This window comes from Dipodomys merriami, unplaced genomic scaffold (genome assembly GCF_024711535.1).
Source record: "Dipodomys merriami isolate MVZ:Mamm:240054 unplaced genomic scaffold, mDipMer1.0.p SCAF_5, whole genome shotgun sequence".
Lineage (NCBI taxonomy): Eukaryota > Metazoa > Chordata > Mammalia > Rodentia > Heteromyidae > Dipodomys > Dipodomys merriami.
In genome coordinates, this window is record NW_027206068.1 from 40,658,191 (window position 1) to 40,680,738 (window position 22,548).

At 33.8% G+C, this 22,548-nt stretch overlaps 1 protein-coding gene across 11 annotated transcripts in view; it reads left to right on the top strand.

The window, feature by feature from the left end:
- The window catches only part of Akap9 (A-kinase anchoring protein 9), a 130,390-nt gene that overhangs the window by 67,290 nt on the left and 40,552 nt on the right, over positions 1 to 22,548 (top strand). For 7 of the 11 annotated variants that reach the window (XM_069996454.1, XM_069996457.1, XM_069996460.1 and 4 more), the window contains 7 exons: positions 4,740 to 4,972; positions 10,626 to 10,788; positions 11,493 to 11,705; positions 13,091 to 13,129; positions 14,496 to 14,728; positions 16,732 to 16,851; positions 22,097 to 22,270. In XM_069996454.1, coding sequence (XP_069852555.1) covers positions 4,740 to 4,972; positions 10,626 to 10,788; positions 11,493 to 11,705; positions 13,091 to 13,129; positions 14,496 to 14,728; positions 16,732 to 16,851; positions 22,097 to 22,270 — 1,175 coding nt within the window. Of the gene's footprint in view, positions 1 to 4,739; positions 4,973 to 7,117; positions 7,379 to 10,625; positions 10,789 to 11,492; positions 11,706 to 13,090; positions 13,130 to 14,495; positions 14,729 to 16,731; positions 16,852 to 22,096; positions 22,271 to 22,548 lie in introns of those variants that run through there. The other 4 variants (XM_069996456.1, XM_069996463.1, XM_069996455.1 and 1 more) reach the window with 3 other exon arrangements.

A 22,548-nucleotide genomic window follows, 5' to 3' on the forward strand; every position in this document is an offset into this window, starting at 1 on the left:
GCCACCAGCACCCGGCCCTCTACCTTTTATTTTATTTTTATTTTGTTTTTTGCTGAAAGTGAGACTCTAACCACTTCAGCCATAGCTTTTGGTGATTCATTGGAGGTAAGAGTCTCATCGGTTTCCCACCCAGGCTGTCTTTAGATCATCAGATCTCAGCCTCCTGAGTAGCTAGAATTATAGTCATGTGTGCCTGGCTTTCTACCTTCTTTTTAAAACGATTTTTAGCTGATGTCATTTTTTGTATTTTGATACATGTATATGAAGTTCTTCCATCGTATACAACCCTCTTCACACTCCCCTCCTACCCTTCATACTGGTTTGTACCCAAAAGAGCCCCCATTCCCCATTTTATACTCATGATAATCATTTATTTTTATGTCTAAATTCCATATATACAAGACCATATGATATTTCTATTTTTTGTCTAGTTTCTATAATAATTTAACATGGTAATTTCTGGTTTTAAACCATTTTTCTAGAAAACACCATAATTTCACTTTTTGTGGCTGAATTATAATCCCATTTTGTATATATATCATATTTTCTTTATTTATTGATTGGTGGACTCTTAGGTTGATTCCACAGAGTGGCTGTTGTTGACTAGTGTGTTGACTTCATCCGTGTGTGTGTGTGTGTGTGTGTGTGTGTGTGTGTGTGTGTGTGTGTGTGTGTGTGTGTGTGTGTGTGTGTGTGTGTGTGTGTGTGTGTGTGTGTGTGTGTGTGTGTGTGTGTGTGTGTGTGTGACATTGTGGTTTAAACTTAGGGCCCTTTTCTTTCTAGGCAGGTGCTCTACCACTTGATCCTTAACCCTAAACAACCTTTATTGAATTTATAGAAACATTTGTTATACAATTTCTATGTAGTTTCTGCTTTATAACAGTTCATAGTCTAGTGAAGGAAGCACTAAGATTTCTACTCAAGGGAAGGTAAATCTATAGTACTTAATAATTTACTTTAAATCATTCACTGAAGCTAATCACTTAAATCTTTTAAAATGCTGATTATTGTTAACTAATTCTGAAAGAATAATATTATGACCTAAGAGAAATTAGCCCCAGAAAAGAAATATAATGTTGAGAATATTATGACAGATAATTTTGCTGGTATTAGTATCATTGGTTATATGCCGTTTCCATTTAACTCAATTTTTATGTCTTTTATGTTAAACAGTATTTCTTCACAGTAAAGTTAATATGATCACCAATATTATTGGGGGACACTTAATCTGATCTATTTTACATCTTGAAAGATATTTTGAAGTACTAGACTTCATTGTTTAAAACATTCAGTTTTGGGCTGGGAAGGTGGCTCAGTGGTAGAGTGCTTGCCTCCCATGCATGAGGCCCTCCCTGGGTTCTTTTCTTAGCACCACATAAACAGAAAAAGCCAGAAGTGGCGCTGTGGCTCAAGTGGTAGAGCACTCGCCTTGAGCTGAAGAGCTGAGGGATAGCTCCCTGGCCCAGAGTTCAGGCTGCATGACCAGCAAGAAAGAAAGAGAGGGAAGGAGGGAGGGAAGGAAAGGAAAGTTATAATCTAAACATACCCTTGGAAAGATTTATTTTATGCTTCTATAACATAACAGGAAATGCTGTTTTATTTATTTATTTATTTATTTTATTTTATTTTTGGGTCTGGTTGTGGGGCCTGAACCCTGGGCCTGGGCGCTATCCCTCAGTTCTTCAGCTCAAGGCTAACACTGTACCACTTGAGCCACAGCACCACTTCCAGCTTTTTTCTTTTTGCTTATGGGGTGCTGAGGAATTGAACCCAGGGCCTCTTGCGTGCAAGGCAAGCTCTCTGCCACTGAGCCACCTTCCCAGCCCTGAAATGCTAGGTTTTAATCTGATTAATAACTCACTTGCTTTTGAGCTTTTGCATATGACTGTTCTAAACAAAACTTGTGATCTGTTTTCAGCCTTCAGGTTTGAACTTGTTTAGAATTTAAACATGTATGGACTTGTTAACACTTGAAAAAATAATTGGTTTGCTTCTGTTTGTTTCTGAAGAACAAATGAGCTCATGAATTGAAAGGAAATTTTGAGCCACTATGAAATCACCTCAACTTGAGCAAATAATAGACCAGTTCACAAAAATTAAGTTTCTCAGTTGTATTGAAAGAAAATTACCTACATTGTAATAGTTTAGGGATAGAATGTTCTCCTCTCTTATAGGAGGGTAGGGACTAAAGTTTGTTTGCTTCATCCTTTTGGAACAGTGTGATATTGTGGAAAATACCGACTTAACAATAACAAGGCCTTGCTAGGTTTTGGCTGTCTGTTTCTTTGGACAAATCTCTTCCATTTCCCAGATCTTCATTACAGTTTTTCTGTCTGTTATTCTTATATGTCAGACTACATGCTGATGATTTCCAATTAGTGCCATAAACATCATCACAGAGCCATTGAGGCAGGAAAAGATCTTACATTAATTACCCACTCTAACCTAAAGAGCTTATTGCTATCTATTAGAGAATGAATGATATAATCCATAAAACATGTGATTAAAAGACTACAACTGCTGTTTTTTGCTTTGTTATCAATATAAGTCTAAGTGGTTCATCAATATAAAAAGATTCTGTTCACTAAACTGGAGTTCAAGATATGTCTACTAGCATGTTGTGATATTATTCTGCTTATTTGTATTAATTACTCTTGAAATTTTTTCATCAAGACTAGTATGAGCTTGATTTGATTCAGAATATTTCCAAGAGTTTATATCTTCAAAATATTTCTTGTTTTGATTTTTGTTGTTTCATTTTATAGTGCAGGCAGTTGTATCTAGGGTCTTCTGTATGCTAGACATTGCACTGTTTAAGCTAGTTGGATTTTTTATCTTTTCCAAGTACTAAAATTTAGTGCACATTATTCATTAACTGTTCCAAAAAACTAACATTTTGTAATCTGCTTTATTGTCCTCTCCATGTTGTGCTTGGGATTTGCTCTCAGGATACATTAGTATCTTTAGTCTTTTCCTTATCATTGATTGCTGCTCTATACCACAAAAAAGGCTGCAATATTTATACTATTTTAAAAAGGGGGGGATTGTTCTTAGCTTTACCCTCCTCCAAGATAAAATTCAATACATTTAGTGAAAAAATAGACTAGCTCCTGCCTACATTAACCAACTTACAGTACCAAAACTGTTCTCTCAGAGGATAACACGACTTCCTAGTTATTGAACCTATAACATCTTTTCAGTCCTTGCCTTAATAATGTCATTGATTCTTTTTGTCTCCTTTATATTTCTGGTATTTTTATGCAGATTCTTTTGTTGTGGTATCTACAAGTTCCAACTTTGTTTTCTTTTTTTCCTCTAAATGTTACTTCTAAAACAAATGTCATTTCCAGTCTTTCCAATCTTACCTTTCTACAGATAACTTCTAGGTCTCCAGACCCAAATTTACAACAGTTTACACACATCCTATAAACACTTCAGATTAATAATTTTTTCATGCCTACTGTGAATACTTTCTCCTGACTTTTTTTCTTTTTTCTTTTTGTCGGTCATGGGGCTTGAACTCTGGGCCTGGGCGCTGTCACTCAGCTTTTCAGCTCAGTGCAAGCGCTCTCCCACTTGAGCCACAGTGACACTTGTGGTTTTCTTATGGTTAATTGGAGATATAAGAGTCTCATGGATTTTCCTGCCCCAGCTGGCTTTGAACTGTGATCCTCAGATCTTAGCCTCCTGAGTAGCTAGGATTACAGGTGTGAACTACTGGCACCCAGCTTCTCCTGATTTTTTTTTTAAGCATTTCTTTTCTTTTCTTTTTTCTTTTTGTCATTTGTGGGCCTGAACTCTGGGCCTGGGCGCTGTCCCTCACCTCTTCAGCTCAAAGCTAGTGCTCTACCACTTGAGCCACAGCGCCACTTCCGGCTTTTTCTATTTATATGGTGCTGAGGAATCAAACCCAGGCCCTCATACATGCAAGGCAAGCACTCTACCGCTGATCCACCTTCCCTGCCCTAAGCATTTCTTTTAATGGCTTCAGTCTTGTAAGAATCATTTAAGCTGGAAACCTAGACTCATGTTTTACTTTTCTTCTCACCTAGTCCTATACATTCAGTCTTTTCCAACATGTGTCTTTTCCCAGTTGCCACCAATCCTGCCATCTTATTTCATGTTCACCTCACTTCTCATCTGGGTAATTGAAGTAGTCTTTTAACAAGTTCTCTCTCCTCCATTGTTGTTAATGACCTGAATAAGTCATGCAACCTAGTGTTTTTTCACGTGATTATATGTTTATTTCTTGTGAAAGGAAATAAAATATACTTTCTTTGAGGATAAGAACCAGATCTTGTTAACTACATATTCTTGTTACTTAGCAAACTGTACCTCTTTGACTTTTGGTAAATATCTACTAAAAGTTACCTTGAAAGTTTTTGTCAGGCTGAGAATATAGCTCAATGATTAGCGTGTATACTTAGCAAATTGAAGACTTCAGTTTGATTCCCAGCACCAAAAAAGGAAGAAATTTTATGAAAGAAAAATTCCATATAACACAAATACTAGACTTATTGCATATCTACACAGGATATACAAAAAGGATAATAATCTAATGTTTCTTTTATAAACTTGGCAACTTGATAATATTACATTATGCATTTTCATGTTATTTGTTTCATTACAATGCTGTTATTAAAAGACCTTGTAATTTCAATGATTTCAGGCTTCTGACTTATAATTAATGACATAACACAAAACACCTAACATATGCCTTTAGCATACTATTATTCTAGTTACAGATGAATCCATGCCTTCTTATTCTGAAAATGATATGCCAAGAAATGACAGCAGCATGTGGTCAAAAATAACTGAGGAAGGAACAGAGTTGTCACAACGGCTTGTGAGGAGTGGTTTTACTGGAACTGAAATAGACCCTGAAAATGAAGAACTTATGCTGAATATTAGCTCTCGACTGCAAGCAGCTGTTGAAAAACTCCTAGAAGCCATAAGTGAAACCAGTAGTCAGGTAAAACCTCTTAATCTTCCTAATATCTACTGAGCTTGAAGCAGATTTTTTTCAAGTTGGAAAATAACTAAAAGTTTCTCTCTGCTGTCCCACAGAAATTTGGTTAGGTTTTCCTTTAGTAATTGGGTGTTTTTGTGACAACCAACACTAGTGTCAGAAATCTTCTTTTTAGTTCATAAGGGATAATCTAATAGTAAAATTTATTTCTCTTTTAATATTCATATTGTTACTTTTCATATTATTCATATTATTTTCATATTATTCATATTATTACTTTTTATCAAAAAATTTTCAAAGCTGAGCATTGGTGGATTGTGTTTGTAATCCTAGATATTCAGAGCCTGAGATCTGAGGATCTCACTTGGAAGCCAGCCTGGGAAGAGTTAGATAATAATAATAATAAAGGCAGGTTCATCTTCATAGCCTAGTAGGGGACATAAGAAACCACGACAGCATTTTTCTGAATTTTGAGAGGTAGCTTCCCTCTCCAGCCACAAGCTAACTCCCTGAATACCAGGCCTTCTGGGGGAAAAAAAAAAAAAATTTAAAAAATCTCACTTTTTGTTTTTTGGGTTTTTGGGTTTTTTCTGCGAGTACTGGAACTTGAACTCAGGACCTGGGTGCTTCTCCTGAGCTTATTTGCTTAAGCTGGTGCTCTACCACTTGAACCATATCTCCACTTCCAGCTTTTTGCTGGTTAATTGGAGATAAGAATCTCACAGACTTTCCTGCCAGAGCTGGCTTTAAACCTTGGATCTCAGGCTCCTGAATAGCTGGATCACAGGCATGAATCACCATCACCAGGCTAAAATCTTACTTTGTTTCTGCCTAATTATTTGTGTCCCACAAAGAGGTTGAATAATAGCTGGAACAACTTTATGTAGTGAGAGTGTCTACTAAGAGATTTTTCTTATTACCTGCATGCTTTAGTATGGGTTTTTCTACTTACATAAGGTCTTAGTGGTTTTGTGATGTTTAGTTACTAGACAGAAAAACATGTGCCATAGAAAAGCCATTTTCTTTTTTAAAGCAACTCTCATTATTGAGAAAATTTTAGTATTAAAAACTCTCTTTAAAAATTCACTTTTTCTTCACTATTATTCACAGGTTTATTCACTATTATACAAGTTTCTGGATCACCAGTAGCTAGCCACAAACTACCAACTATTATATACTGAACAGCTTTAAAAAGGATTATTTTTCCTTAGCACACACTCTGTAAACAAGTCTGAAAATAGGTGACAACTGGACTATCTATATTTAGTCTCAGTAGCTGCTCAAATGTATTGTTTCTAAGAAAATGTCAAAAAAGTGTTCTAATTCATAGAATTCATCATGATTATTTGATATACTTCAGTAACTGATTAGTGCTCCAATAACTAATATTTATTTTTAAATTTCTAGTGAGATGGAAAAACTCTAGCTTATCTTAGAAACATCATAAACTTATCTAAATAAGTCTTTTTCAAAGACCTGATGTGGAACTTGGATCCTGTTAGGCAGGCTTTTTATTTTGTGGGCGTTTTAATTCACATTCCACCTGTCATTGTACCTATATAGGTAAAGACATTAAACCACACCCTCTGTGCTGACCTTTCTCTCCAGGGACACTGAGTAGAATCTTTTAGCTCAGGGAAGAAACTATTTGAATACCTCTGTTAGGAAGAGCTTCTGAATAGAGTGAAGCCGCAACCAGGAAAATAATGTTGCAACTACATTTTTCAAGACTGCTACTATGGAGATTTAAAACTTGACCTTCCCTGCCAGGAAACTTGGAAGGCTTACTTATTACAAGATGCACTGGAAACTGCGAGCAGTTTTTCTGCCCAGCTAATTTGATAATTATATTTTCATTTGTCAAGGACTTATTCTAGTTAGAACCAGTTTGGGTTTTTTGTGTGCTTTTATTTTTGTTTTTATTGTTTTTGTTTTGTTTTTTGAGGTGAGGTTGCCTGATGAACTTTTTTTAGGTTTGTAAATTTTTATCTAGATTTTTCAGTCCTTTTATTGTTTATTTGTATGAATTTTATGTTTATTTGATAATGCTAAAATGAAATTTTTACAATGGTATGGAAAATCTTGATAAACTGAAAAGAACTTTTTAACATGGTGGAAAATTGAAAAAGTAAATGGAGAAGTGTGGCAGCTTCATCTTCTAGAATGGATTCTTACAGGACCTATTTAGCAACTGTTAATCTCAATGCCTCTTGCTTGGAAGAACAAGATGAAGACATTTATGAGGTTGAATCTCGAGTACCTTTACCATATCCTTTTCCTCTTTGTGAACATTTGGATGAAAATAATTCAGTAATTATTAATACTTCTATTTTTCATTTTATTCACAAAAGAAATGGGCACATATTAAAGCTTATTTCTAAAATTTCATTGCCCACCCCTCCTTATTCAGTAAGTATTTTAAAAAGTAGTTTGGTTTAAGAACTAAATATAATGAGAAATGAAAAATTATCCTTATTAAGATTAAGTACAATCATGTTTTGTTATTAGTTGGTGTGTTACTGCTCATTGATTCTAGATACATTGAAGGACTAAATTTTTTAATTCCAGAAAGCAGAATGCGATATTACACTTCTTCAATTCCAAGAAAGCTATTTTAAAAGATCTTACTTGTCCTTGAGATTCTTGGATTTGTATGTGTATAATGCTGATCCTAAATAAAATGGAATGAATATATTTGATAGAATCGCATTGTAATACATAAACAGCAAAGTAAATTGTCAGCCATTTGGGAAATATTGATAATCATGCAGCATATTAGCTGTGCTTTCTAGACAAAATAAAGTCAGATTCTAAATTTTCTCCGCACATTAAGAAGCTTAACTTTTCTGTTTCTAATATGCCTACTAATCTTGTAGAAAAATGCCCTTTTCTGCTTTTAATTGGAAATGTCTTTTATAAACATTGCTATGGGTGTGTTTAGCATAATGATCCCTACACATTCAGTATTTCAGGCTCATTTGATACTTAAATCTGCTGTAAATGATTCACTAAAAGCTTACAGCCCTTTTTATTACTTTCTAGCTAATATTTAACAAGTCAGATGGATTTTTAGAATAGTTATAACTCTGGAATACCTACTGCTTTACCCATACTTTACATCTATAATAAAGTTGTCTTAAAACATCAGATACTGAATTTGAAACATATATACTTGCAACTATTTCAGTTACTAGGGCTAAATTGTACACTGCTTGGGAGAGATTTTTAAGTATGAAGTATTGAGGTAAGACTTAGCTCAATAAACTGTAAGCCCCATCTGTCATCATAAAATTTGTTTGCTGGATTTACTTTACTTGATTGCATCAACATTTTTGTTTCATTTTTGTAAAACTAATGTTATTGCTTGTGTTTTTATTCTATTTAAATGAATGAGAAGCTAGTTGAGATCTTGTAAAATAGAACATAAAAGCCAAGACTTAGTTTACTTTTCTAAAGCGAGCACTTATTTTGTTACAAATAATTTATAGTAAATTAAAAAAGGAAAATTTAATTGTTTTAGTTATGGCTTTGAACTCTTAGAGATTTCATGTGTTAATAAGTAACGATTATAATAATATAATAGACTAATGATAATATAATATATAATAATATAATAGGAAAAGTACATATGAATATTTAAAAGTAATTGATATATTTTAAAATACTGATTGTGACTAAACAGATTTATAAGTTACATATAAATTAGTTCATGCTTTCTGGTCATGTTCATTTGATTTATAAGTTCATGTGTTTTGATTACCTACAACTAAAGAAAAAGGAGTATTTGCCAGTGAACAGTTAATAACATTAAAACTGAGTTTGGTGATTCAAGTCTGTAATCCTGGCTACTGAGACTTTGGTCTCAACCAATGGTTTGGTATGGTGGTATGTTCCTAATCCCAAACTACTAGGGAAACACAATGGTTAAGTGCAGTGATATGCACCTATCATCCCAGCTACATAGGGAAACACAAAGAGGGAGGATCTTAGGAAGATCAAAATCTGGACTGCCCATAAGTCAAGACCTTATCTTGGAAATAACCAACCCACAAAGGGAATGGCAGAGTTGCTTAAATGGTAGAGTGCCTGACTAGCAAGTGTGAGGCCTAATTTCAAATCCTAGTACAGTCATTTGTAATTTCAACTTCTTTTGTGTGTGCAGTCTTGGGGCTTGAGCTCAGGGCCTAAGTACTATCCCTCTGCTTTTCTACTCAAGGCTAGCACCATATCACTTGAACCTCAGCTCCACTTTGGGCCTTTTGGGGAGTTAATTAGAGATAAGAGACACAAATTTTCCTGCCTATGCTGGCTTCAAATTGCAATCCTCAGATTCTAGCCTCTTGAGTAGCTAGGATTATAGGCATGAGCTAACAGTACCCACCTTGTAATTTACATTTTATGCTTAATTTCCCATGAGTCTTATATGTTTACTCATTTTAAAATATAAGTTATAAATGGTATTTGAAACATCCTATTAAAATAATGACTGCACAGTATTTTAACAATAAAAAATAAATAAAAATTAAAAAAATTCAAAACATGATCACGTTGAACACAAAGAAACACACAAATATAAAGTATTTCTTTTAAAAAAAAATAATGACTGCATACTAGATATTTTTAGAAATTGATTTCACATGACCATAGAAAACTTCAGTAACACTACAATCATGTTCTTTGGAAAATAACACTTTAGATATGAAGATTGGAAGTCTTTTAAGAATACAATATTATTCAGCCTCTTAAAGAATACAATATTAAATATATCATTACTTATGATAATGAGTAACTCCTCTGTACAACCTAAACATTAATAACAATTTTTCTAAAAAATTAGAATGAAATGTTAAGTATATCATAATTTTATAATGCATTACTAACTCATAGGTTAGAAACTACTACATAATAAGCTTAAAATGTAGTAATGTATCTTTCAGATGCATAAAAACTTCAATTTTTCCCAACAAAGTTTTTTTGGTAGGACAAATAAGCAAATAGTGATATTAACAAACCATGTAACCACAGTGGAGACAGTGCTTTTTTGTTATTTCATATACCTGACTCAATCCCTAGTGATCCATTTACCTCCTGAGTGAAAGCTGTGGTCTCAAATCTATACTGACATTTTTGAAAATGTTTAGGAATGTCGCCAGTGTATGCCAATGTATGTACTTTAATTAGGCTGTATTTTCAATATCTTTGTGTTGTAAGATTTTTGAAAATCAATTATTTATACTGGTTTGTTGTTTGATACCACTAGATTAATCTGTATCATTAGTCTGCCATATAGCATATACTATAAGAGTATAGTCAGTATATGTTAGTTAAAAAAGAAATAAAGTTTGTCATAGATCAAATATACAAAATTCTTTAGGAAATACAATAAATGTCTTGCTTTAGTTTTTTTGTTTTCATTTATATGATAGAATATTTATCCATTCATTTAAGGTGATTTATTTCTAAAAGAAGCACATTTCCCTCCCCTTTTGGAAATGGTACCGGAAATTGAACTCAGGGCTCCATGCTTGCTAGGCAGCTGCTTTACCACTTGAGTTCAGGCCCCATGACCACCACCAACAACAACAAAAAAAACACCACAATACTAGTTTTCCTAACAATTTATTTTCCTTTATATATTCTTTCCCTCTTTGTATAGCTTGAACATGCAAAAGTTACACAAACAGAGTTGATGCGTGAGTCATTTAGACAGAAACAGGAAGCAACAGAATCCCTTAAGTGCCAAGAAGAACTGCGAGAACGCCTTCATGAGGAGTCCAGGGCTAGAGAACAGCTGGCTGTGGAACTCAGTAGAGCCGAGGGTAAGCACCTTACCATTGGCAATTGGGAGGAAAGAAATTCCAATATTAAAATACAGATTTTTTTATATATAGCCAGTTTTTGGAAACTACTAGTCTACTGTGATTTATAGTCACCACTTAAAAGTAGTTGCCATTTGTCTTTAGAGTTCTTTATGCAATATTTAAATTTATAACTAAGAAAATGTACTTAACTATAAACATAATTTGTAGAATCAGAAAATATTAAAAATGTTAGAAAATACAGAAATAGGTGGTGGTGAGTTCTTACTGTAATTCCACCAGCGTAAGACAATTCTTAGAATTTAAAGAAGAGCAGACTAGGTCTAAAAGATACTGTTGTATTATAAGGTCTTTATTAAGTGTGTAAGCTTCTGAAGCCTCTGATGCTGTTGTAGGTGTTAAACTTATAGTAGTACTTAAAGTATCAACCTCCTCTAGTATATTTGAAATGTGATTCAGTTCACAAACACCTCATTTATATGAAGCTTTCCACAAGCTTATCTACTTCAGTCTATTAAATAAAATGAGTCACATGAACAAAATGTGATACTTTAATGTAGCAAAGTACTGGAAAGTTTAGAAATTCTTCATATTTGTATATTTATCTCATACAGAGATAAACAAGCAAAAGAGTGTTGAACATACCGTAATAAAGTTTAAGAGTTGGTACTGTCAGCAAATTCCCTGTTGATTCTGTTTTACAGGTGTCATTGATGGCTATGCAGATGAAAAAACTCTTTTTGAAAGGCAAATTCAGGAAAAAGCTGATATTATAGATCGCCTTGAGCAGGAATTGCTATGTGCAAGTAATAGATTGCAAGAATTGGAAATAGATCAACAGCACATTCAAGAAGAAAGAGAGTTACTGTCTAGACAGAAGGAGGCTATGAAAGCAGATGCAGGCCCAGTTGAACAGCGTATGTATTTTCAGACTTCATATGTATTTTCAGACTTTGTATGATAGTTTTCTTTTTATTCATGTTTATCAAACGTTCAAGTTGACCTTTTTATCTCTTTCAGTGCCATTATTAATATATTTTATATAAGAACTTAAAAAATTACAAGATAATGTATTTTGTAGCCAAATGTCTTTATTCATGTGGAATTGGTTTTTTCAATTCATTTTTATTGTAAAGATGATGTACAGAGGGGTTACAGTTACATAGTTCAGGTAATGAGTACATTTGTTTTTTTAACAGTATCACCTCTTCTCTTGTTTTCTCCCAATTGTTTCCCTCCCAACCTTCCTCCCCACAAAATTGTATAGTTCTTTTTCAACATAGGTCTAGTGAATATCACTGCTAGTGGAATTGGATATTTTTGTTGTTTTACCTTTGACAGATAAGATAACAACAACAACAAAAGAAAATTTAGTTCTTTATTTTCAGACCTGTCCTCAAGTAATTATTGCTGGATTTTTGTAAATTGTGTTAGCTTTCTTGTTTTAACAGAAGAAAAGCATAAAAATTAGATGGTTTGATTAAGTAACTCAAAAAAACTGATCTTATACCAGAAGTGAGCAGGTATGGGTTGGGCTTATAAGCAGAACATGTTGAAAAGGTCTGTTGCTGTTAAAACAAGCTAGCATCTAGTTTAATTATAACAGGAATTCAAGCTGGAAACTGGTGGGTCATGCATGTAGTGTTAGCTACTAAGATCTAAGGACCACAGTTCAAAGACAGACTAGACAGAAAAGTCCATGAGACTCTTCTTTTCTAACCAGCAAATACCCAGAAGTGGAGGTGTGATTCATCTTGAACAGAAAAAAAAAAAAAAAAAAAAAACTGAATGAGAGTATGAGCTTCTGAGTTCATGCTCCATTACCTGTACATACACACAAATGAGTTCAATATTTAAATATTTAAATTTACAGTAATCTTTAGTTTTCCTTAAATGAAAAATGAGGTAACATCTTAAAGCTTGTTTAATGGCAAATATCAGTCTTTGAAACAACGGAACATTAAATTCCATTTTCATGATCTCTTTAATATTGAGCAAATACTTGAAATTATAGATGTATATTTTCTCTAGTTTCATTTGTCAATTTAGAATGCAGCATACATTTTTCTGATGCTCAAATTAGTTTAAAACATTTAGGGCTAGAATTTTTAATGTGGGAAAGAATATGTCACACAGAAAATATACAGGAACTATTGGTCCTTCTCAAAGTATTAGCAATAATAACGGGTATCTTAAACTTTTTTTCAAAGTATGTGTGCACATTCATTAACTTATTTTAGAAAATAGAAGGCGTAATTCTATTTCTGTTGTGTTTTGTTTTGTTTTGTTTCTGTTCTCATAGGATCCATAAATGCTGCAGTTGATGCAGCACCTGGAACAGGTGTGTGTGTGTGTATACAATTGCATGGACTTCTTTTTGGTAGTAGACTTAACTCAAATTTTGGTGGCCCTTGATTTTTCAACCAACTAACATGTTCCTAATTTTTCAGTCTTGTTGCTGTTTCATGCTTACAGTTTTCTATTTAACAACACAACTTAGTGATGTAAGAGTGCACACTTTTATTTGAAATTAACAAATGAGAATCATAGTAACCATCATCTTATTATACCTGTTTTTTTTCAGAGAGCTTAAAAATATTTAGATTTTTTTTCCAAGAAAATGTTTTTTAGAAAAAGAACCAAAAAACATTTTGTCTTGCCAATAGCTTAATCTCTTCCAGTCTGTTGTTTCAGAATGCTCCTTCTAAATCAGGAGGTTTATAAGATGATGGTAGGAAAAGGATTAATAACATTTAATAAAAGTTACTTTCTGATTGATTTACTGTTATATTAATATTTAATACCAGGATTGCTTTAAAGGAAAGACATTTTCTATAGATTCCCAGTCCTGAGTATAATGTTGGCATATCAGTATAAAAACTATATGTCCTTTCCATTTTCTCCAGTAGTGAATAGTTTTACTTTGGCTGTGTACTCTTTATCATTGTAGTAATAATAGTTAACACTTCCATAGTATTTACCATACACCGGTCACTGATCTTGACAAGCTTTACCTTATTGAATGCCAAATCTAAGAGATAGTTAATGATGGTATCCCTATTTCACATATGAGGAAACTGAAGATCTTTACATTGAATGTCACACAGGAACAAATGGCAGAATTAGGGTTTGAACTCAGAGTCTACTCATGTGACTATGCAAAAGCAACTCAGGAGTATGAATCTAATCAGGAGGAAGACTAACAGGAAATTCTGATTGTAGTCTTGGTTGTTTTTCTTTTTTATTTTTTATTTTTTTGTAACTCTTACTTGCCTTGGTTAACGACTTTACAGAATTTGACTTTTGTGTGTATTATATATGCATATAAAGTAAACTTTTGGGGTTTGGAATGAATGAATTTGCCTGTGATAAAGAAAATGGTGAGTTTTTTCTGTTTGAATTTAGTTGAGATTTCTTCTTTTCCTAATAGTGGAAATAGATTACTTTGTTATTTACTATGTTGTATTCACAAGAAGTTATTTTTTGTGATAAGGTAAATTTCCTTTTGTTATTGTATAATGTTATTACTGTTAACTTGTGTATATAGGAATAAAAGACAATAGTTTTATAAGAGAATATAACACTTTCTATATATATTTAAAATTCTAAATCGTATTTCATTTAGGCAAAATTTAAACATAGTTATGGATGATTTCATTACAACATTAATTATAACTTAACTAAATATATGTTCCCATTTTAAACAGAATTACTACAGGAGACAGAAAAACTAATGAAGGAGAAGCTAGAAGTACAATGTCAAGCTGAAAAAGTATGTGATGACCTTCAAAAACAAGTGAAAGCTTTAGAAATAGATGTTGAGGAACAAGTCAGTAGGTTTATAGAACTGGAGCAAGAAAAAAATGCTGAACTAATGGATTTAAGACAACAAAGTCAAGCACTGGAGAAGCAGTTAGAAAAAATGAGGAAATTTTTAGATGTAAGTATTCACAATTTCAGTATTGATTTTTCAATACAGTGCTACTGGGTTCTACTTTAGGCTGTATATGAGACATTCTGAAGAATCTTAAATTACTATTTTCACTTATATATTCTACCAGTTTATCAAAAATACTATTATTAAAATTTGACCAATTTTGAGGGGGAATTGGGGCTTGAACTTGGCCCTCTCACTTTCATTCTGCTTTCTTGCTCATGGTTAACTCCCTATCCTTTGAGCCATGCCTCCAACCAGCATTTGCTGGTTGATAGGGGACTGAATCTCTCAGTTCTCTGCCCAGGCACTCCTTCAGATCTCAACCTTCTGACGTTCTAGGATTATAAGCATGAGCTATCAAAAATGTTAACAATTTTTAGTTTGTGGTAATTAGAATTAAAAGTAGTACAAGATATGGGCATCATGGTTACATCTGTAATCGTAGTCACTGGGAGGCTGAAGCAGGAGGATCATGAATTCCAGGCCAGCTTGGGTTAGATAGGTCCCTGTCTATAAATAAATGCATACAAACATACATATGTATAAATGTAATCCCTAAAGTGTCAGTACAATTAGAGCTAGGACTGGAGTTATAGTGTAGTGGTAGAGCCCATGCTTATTATTATTAGCCCCTGAATTTAATCTGTAGACCAGGAAAGAAGGAAAGAAGGTAGGGAGAGGACCCAGAAAAGAAGGAAAGTAGAACATTTAACTTGTGTATAAGTTTAACCAGTTAGCTTATCTAACTTGGGAATTAACCTTATACTAGTCTTTCATTTAACAAAGAGCAAACTCAGGGAAGATTTCCCAGTTCATGGGCTACCACTGCTTCCCTTCAAAAGGACTAGAGCTCTTATCATGTTGCCTTTGCTCTGTCCCCCCAAAAAATGATTTTTCTTCATTAGGATTTTATAAGCTGATGTTTTCTTCATATAGTGACCTATCAGTCTTGCACATTTTACAATTTTAGGTATAAAACAGATAGCATTAAAGAAATTGATTTACCAATTTGTGTAGTGATTTTTTAATACTAACAGTGGAATGCTTCTTTTGTATAAAAAAGTAAGTTCATTTTAAGGAGAATTACTTTATTTCAGTCTTCATTTAATTTTACCTGAGCACTGGAGCTTATGCCTATAATCCTAGCTACTCAGAAAGCTGAGATGTAAAGATTGTAGTTGAAAATGAGCCTGGGCAGACAAATCCAGTCCAAAATTGGAAGTGGAGGGTAAAGTTCAAGTGGTAGAACAGAAAGGTCAAGCAAGAGTGAGAGTTTCTGAGTTCAGTAACAATGTCAGCTAGAAAGAAAAAGAAGAAGAAGAAAAAAAAAAACTGTACTTTAGAGACTTGAAGTATGGCTCAAGTGGAAAAGTGCTTACCTCGCTATCACCCTGAGCACAAACCCCAGTACCCCCCAAAAAAGAAAAAGTATTTTAAAATGTTTACTATTTTACTGAAGAGACTAGACTGGATGTGTAGTAACTGATGCCTTTAATCCTAGCTAAGATTGGGAGAAATGTGGTTCAAAGGCCAGCCTGTGCAAAAAGTTTGTGAGACCTTCCTCTCAGCTAATTACTAGGCATGATACATCTGTCATCCTGGGTCATCCAGGGGGTAGAGGACTGAGGAATGCTCATAAGGCTCCATTTCAGTGGAAGAACCTGGACATATTGATGTGTACCTGTCATCCTAGCTTAGGCAGGGAGCATAAAATAGAATGACCACAGTCCAGACATAGGCTGAGACAAAAATCAAAAGCCCATTTTACAAACAACTAGCGCAAAAAATGGACTCAGTACTTCCACCCCATAAAATTAGAGCCAAAGCAGTCTCTGACTATACCAAAAATTAAGTTAAATTTTCATACCTCTGTGGCTTAGGGTATTAAGTATTCCGTGGTGATGTCCTTCATATTCAAAGTAACTTAAAACTAAAGAGTGATATAGGAAAACATAAGCTTAATAATTACTGTTTCTTCTGTTATTACTATTATTATTCATCTTCAGGAGCAAGCCATTGATAGAGAACATGAAAGAGATGTATTTCAACAGGAAATACAGAAGCTAGAACAGCAACTTAAGGTTATACCTCGATTCCAACCTGTCAGCGAACATCAAACTAGAGAGGTAAGAACTGTTACTGATATTGCCTGATTTTATATATTAGCTTATCTTGAGTATAAAATGAGGATTTTATCATGAAACTTAATTGAGTTCTTTCTACTATGTATAAATCTTATAAATCAGATAATTAAGTATTACTTAAATGTGAGATATTCACCCTAGAAATTTTAGTGAGCTGATACAGCTCAGTGGGGTCTTGAGTTTAGTCCCTAGTGTCTCTCTCTCTCTCTCTCTCTCTCTCTCTCTCTCTCTCTCTCTCTCTCTCTCTCTCTCTCTCTCTCTCTCACACACACACACACACACACACACACACACACACACACACACACACACACACACACACACACACACACACACACACACACACACACACACACACACACACACACGCACGCACGCACGTTGAAATTCTGAATCAGTCCCATCTGAATCTAATATTACCCAATTAAGCAAAACTTCTCTGTTCATTTCTCCACTAAAAAGAGTTACCCTGTTTCCTTTTATATCCACTCCAGTGAAATTTCCAGCTCTTTTATCTCCATTCAGACTATTCTGTGAAAGTATCCAGAGTCCAATAATTACCTCTCTGTCTTCACCTTACTCAACCAATCATAGTCTTGTGTAAATACTTCCTTTTCTTTGCTGTAACATACCTTCTCCACTGATTTTTCTTCTCTAATATTTTTCTTCTCTGTATAACCAAAGTTAATGATGGGATACCCTACAACTTAGTTTGAGTCCCCCTTCTTTAATATTTTTTATATTCTCTTCCCATGCATCCATGTATAAATCCACATTTGTACCTTTATTGCTGACAGCTCTATATTTGAATAGTCAGCTGCCAACTCTGTCCTGAAATGTCTCAATTAATTTGCCCAAAAGACAACTCTTGATTACTGACTAGCATATACAAAAAAGGTAATGTTAAAATATGTCCCTTCTTCATGCAAATAAATTTTGTGCCCTCTATACCTTTCTCATTACTTAATCTTAGAATTCTTCAATCTCACTCCTTTTGTCAACCTTGCTTCCAATTAATGGGTCATATTTGTGCTGCATCTTCTATTCTTTCCACCTTGACTCATTTTCTACATTCTAGTTGTCATCATTGCTTGCCTAGATGGTCGTGATAGACTCCTGTTCAGTCTCTTCTGTTTTACACTTACTGCCTGTTTCCCATGTAGAAATGTCAGAATTCTATTTTTAATGAATGAATTCTCCATGAATGAGGAAAGATTGAATGTGTAAATTTCTAAAGATGGTTTGTCATAAGACTAGATGTGGTAGCTCAGGCCTGTACTCCTGACTACCCAGGAGGCAGAAATCAGAAGGATTATAGTTTAAGGCAAGCCTAAGCAAAAAGTAAGAGAGATTCCCATCTCGCCAACCATCCATGTGGTGATGTTCATGAATAATCCCAGCTACACAGAAGGAATAGGTAAGAGGATCGCTGTCCAAGACCATCCCTAAGCAAAAATACAAGACCCTATCCAGAAAATTCACAAAGCAAAAAAGGGATTCAGGTATTACGTAAGTACGTAAGTGGTAGAGGTCTTGCCTAGCAAATGCAAGGTCCTGAATTCAAACTCCAGTAACCAACAAAAACAAAAACCACCAAGTTTGTTATGGTGATATAGAAATTGTACTTGATGCAAGGCAGACCTATTTTGGATCATGGCTCTCTTGTTTCCTATCATGGCTCTCATGTTTTTCCTATGTAGCAATGTTTCCTATGTGAATGAGTAAATTGAATTAACATAGTTTCTGAATAAAATTTTCATTTATAAAAATTGGTTTTTCTGGGGCTGAGAAGGTGGCTCATTGGTAGAGTGTTCGCCTCGCATGCATGAAGCCCTGGGTTCAATTCCTCAGCACCACATAAACAGGAAAAGCCAGAAGTGGCACTGTGGCTCAAGTGGGAAAGTGCTAGCCTTGAGCTGAAGAGCTGAGGGACAATTCTCAGGCTCAAAGTTCAAGCCCCATGACCGACAAAAAAAAATTTTTTAATAAAAAAATTGGTTTTTCTATTCATTTTATTGGACTTCATCTAAAATGAATTTCTAAGAACTTAAAAATACCTATAAAGTCACTGTAATAAAGTGTTACTTCTAGAGAAGCAGAAAAATTATCGATCCTACAGAGTTTGTATTCATTGCCCTTACTCTTCACAAAAGCATCTTCACCTTTTTTGAAAAAATAGTGTTTTATTGAAACTCAAAAGATTGTATAAACTCTAGAACTTAGAAAAACTTAGGCAACTAGAAAGGGTATTTATGCTCAATTTTTCTTTGGAACATTATACTCCATTTTTTCTCTCTTTCCTTTGCCTGATCTGATTCAGATTCTGATTTTCTCAAGGTCAGAAGAATGTATTAATTGTATATTGTACCATTTTAGTCTACTTGGTTTTGCCTTTTCTTTTGACTTTACTCCAAATCTTAGCCAACATCTCAGTAGCTTTATTACAGTCATCTTTGAACCTATAATCATAGTTAAGCTTATAGTTTTTAAATGTTTTGAGAAATAATTATCATTTTGGGTAATTTTCTCAGTAGTTCACTGGCAGAGCACTATTCCTTTCTTTCTTACCATCATGTGTATTTTTAGTAACTTTCTTTACTTGATCAGAACTAATTTCTTAGGGTGTCATTTTAGTCTGTTTTCTTCTGTCACAGAGCCATTCATCTGAAAGGGCCTGTGTATCAGTCTTTTATTTCAGGTAGAAGAGAAACAAAGGCTAGAGACACTTGAGAAACTTATCTTCAGCACCAGTCCTCTTAGTTCTGGTAGGGTAAAATGTGTGAACTGAATGACTTTCCAAATAACTGTTGTTTTTCCAAATAACTATTACAAAATATGCATGAAAAAGGTTTTACGGTCTTCTTATCTCACATAAGAATAAATCAGTACCCCTCTATACAGTATCTTTATAATAAAATATATATTTATTAAAAAAATAATAAATCGGTAAATAATATTTGTCATCTTTACAAGGTCTTGGTGTGGTTGTGCCATTAGATAATCATTCAAAGTATATTTCACCCCTTTACTATCTAGAGGCAGTCTTAATCTTAGGACAAAGAACAAGTTTTACAAATAGTACTGCATCAAACTCAAGCTTCTGCACAGCAAGGCATAAAGTCACTTTGCAGAAGACAATCTACAGAATGAGAGAAAATCTTTGCCAGCTATTTATCTGAAAAAGGTCAGAGGCATGGTTCAATCATGAACTATCAAGTCCCAGTCTTGGACCAAAAAAATAAGAGAGAAAAGAAAAGAAGGAGCTTAACAAAATACTAATGAACCAATAATCTTATCAATAAATTGGTAAACTGAACAGACACCTACCTTTTGGAAAGAAGTAAAATTGCAAGTAAATACATAAAGAAATGCTGAACATCCCTGGCCATAAAGGAACTGCAAATCAAAACAACATCTTACTCTAACAGAATGGCCATCATGAAGAACACAAACAACAAATGTTGGCAAGGATGTGGGGAAAAGGGAACCCTAATATATTGATAGTGAGAATGCAAACTAGTACAACCACTATGGAAACAAGTAAAGAGATCCCTCAAAAAATTAAGAATACCTTACAACTCAGCAATGTCACTCTTGAGTGTTTATCCAAAGGAATATAAAAACAGATAGAATATGGACACTTGTACCCCACTGTTTATTGCCATATTAACAATAGGCAAGATATGGAAACGGCCCTAGTGACATGGACTAATGAATGTATTAAGAAAAATATATATATATATATATATATATATAATGGAATATTAATCATAAAGAAGAATAAAATGTCATTTGCAGGGAAATGGATGGATCTGGAACCATCATATGAAGCAAGGTTACTTGTTTACTCTCATATGTATGTAAAACCTAAAATATAGACATATATAAGTATGGGCATGCAGATATCACTGTTATGTTTATCACATTAATATGTATATACATATATATATGTATACCTCCAAGAGTGAATTGCAGATTCTTAAGATAGTTCTATTTTTAGCTTTTTTATTAACCTTCATATTTGATTTCTAAAGTGGCTACACTAATTTACATTCCCATGAAGAATGTATTAGGGTTCTTTTTACCCACATCTTTGCTGGCATTTTTGTTTGGTTTCTTGATGATTTTCATTCTAACTGGAATGATGTGGGATTTTAATGTAGTTTTGGTTTGCATTTTCCTTATGACTAATATGTTGGATATTCCTTTATATATTTATTAGTTATTTGTACTTCATTCTAGAAATGTCTAATTGATTTGCCCATTTGTTAATTGGGTTATTTGTTGTTTTAATGTTTAGGTTTTTGGGCTCCATATATTCTGGAGGCTAATTCTTTATCAAATGAATAGTTTTTGAAGATTTTCTCCTGCGTTTAGATGTAAAAATTATCTATAAAATACTTGCAAAGGGGCTGGGAAGGTGGCTTAGTGGTAGAGCACTTGCTTTGCATGCTTGAGGCCCTGGGTTCGATTCCTCAGCACCACATAAGAAAAAAAAAAAAAAGCTGGAAGTGGCGCTGTGGCTCAAGTGGTAGAGTGCTGGCCTTGAGCTGAAGAGCTGAGGGACAGCGCCCAGGCCCAGAGTTCAGGCCCCATGACCGGACCCAAAAAAAAAAATACTTGCAAACTAAATTCAATAACACATTCAAAATATTATATACCAATCAAGTTGGTTTTATTCCAGGGGTACAAGGATAAAGGTATACGCCCCAAACAATAAGTACTTAAGTTTAGAATCAAAGACAGTGACGACATGATTTTCTCAGTAGATGCATTTGACAAAATTTATGATCTTTTCATAATAAAAGCTCTGAATAAACTAGGAATAGAACGAAATTACCCCCAACAAAATAAAGGCTATACATAACAAATCTCTAGCCAAAATCCTGTCAAATGTATTAAGAAAATGTATATATGTATAATGGAATATTAATCATAAAAAAGAATAAAATGTCATTTGCAGGGAAATGGATGGATCTGGAACCATCATATGAAGCAAGGTTACTTGTTTACTCTCATATGTATGTAAAACCTAAAATATAGACATATATAAGTATGGGCATGCAGATATCACTGTTGTGTTTATCACATTAATATGTATATACACATATATATATATATACCTTCTGAGCTACACTCTCAGCTGTAAAGAAAACATTATTTAAAAATAAAATATGGTTTTCAGTTATGTATCCTAATTTTTTAATGTGGCTTATTATATTTTCAGGTTGAGCAATTAACAAATCATCTAAAAGAGAAAACAGACAAGTGCAGTGAGCTTTTGTTGTCAAAAGAACAGCTTCAGAGAGATGTGCAAGAGCGGAATGAAGAAATTGAGAAATTGGAATGCAGAGTAAGAGAACTGGAGCAAGCATTACTGAGCACAGACACTTTTCAAAAGGTGAGACAATGTTTTTGAGTTGACGTGATAAAGTGTCTTAATAAAGATCATTCTTGGATATACAAACATTAGGTCTAATAAATTTTAAAAGTGTTAATGAACTTGTTACTTAAAGAGAGTAATAATGTATATCTTTATGTCTGTTGACTTTTTCACCATTTTTGTTTATTTACTTTTAAATGGTATTTGTATACCTTAGACTTTATGAAGGATGATTAATTGTACTAGAAGAGTTAATTATCTTTTTAGCCATCAAGAATAGCTAACTGAAAAATGAA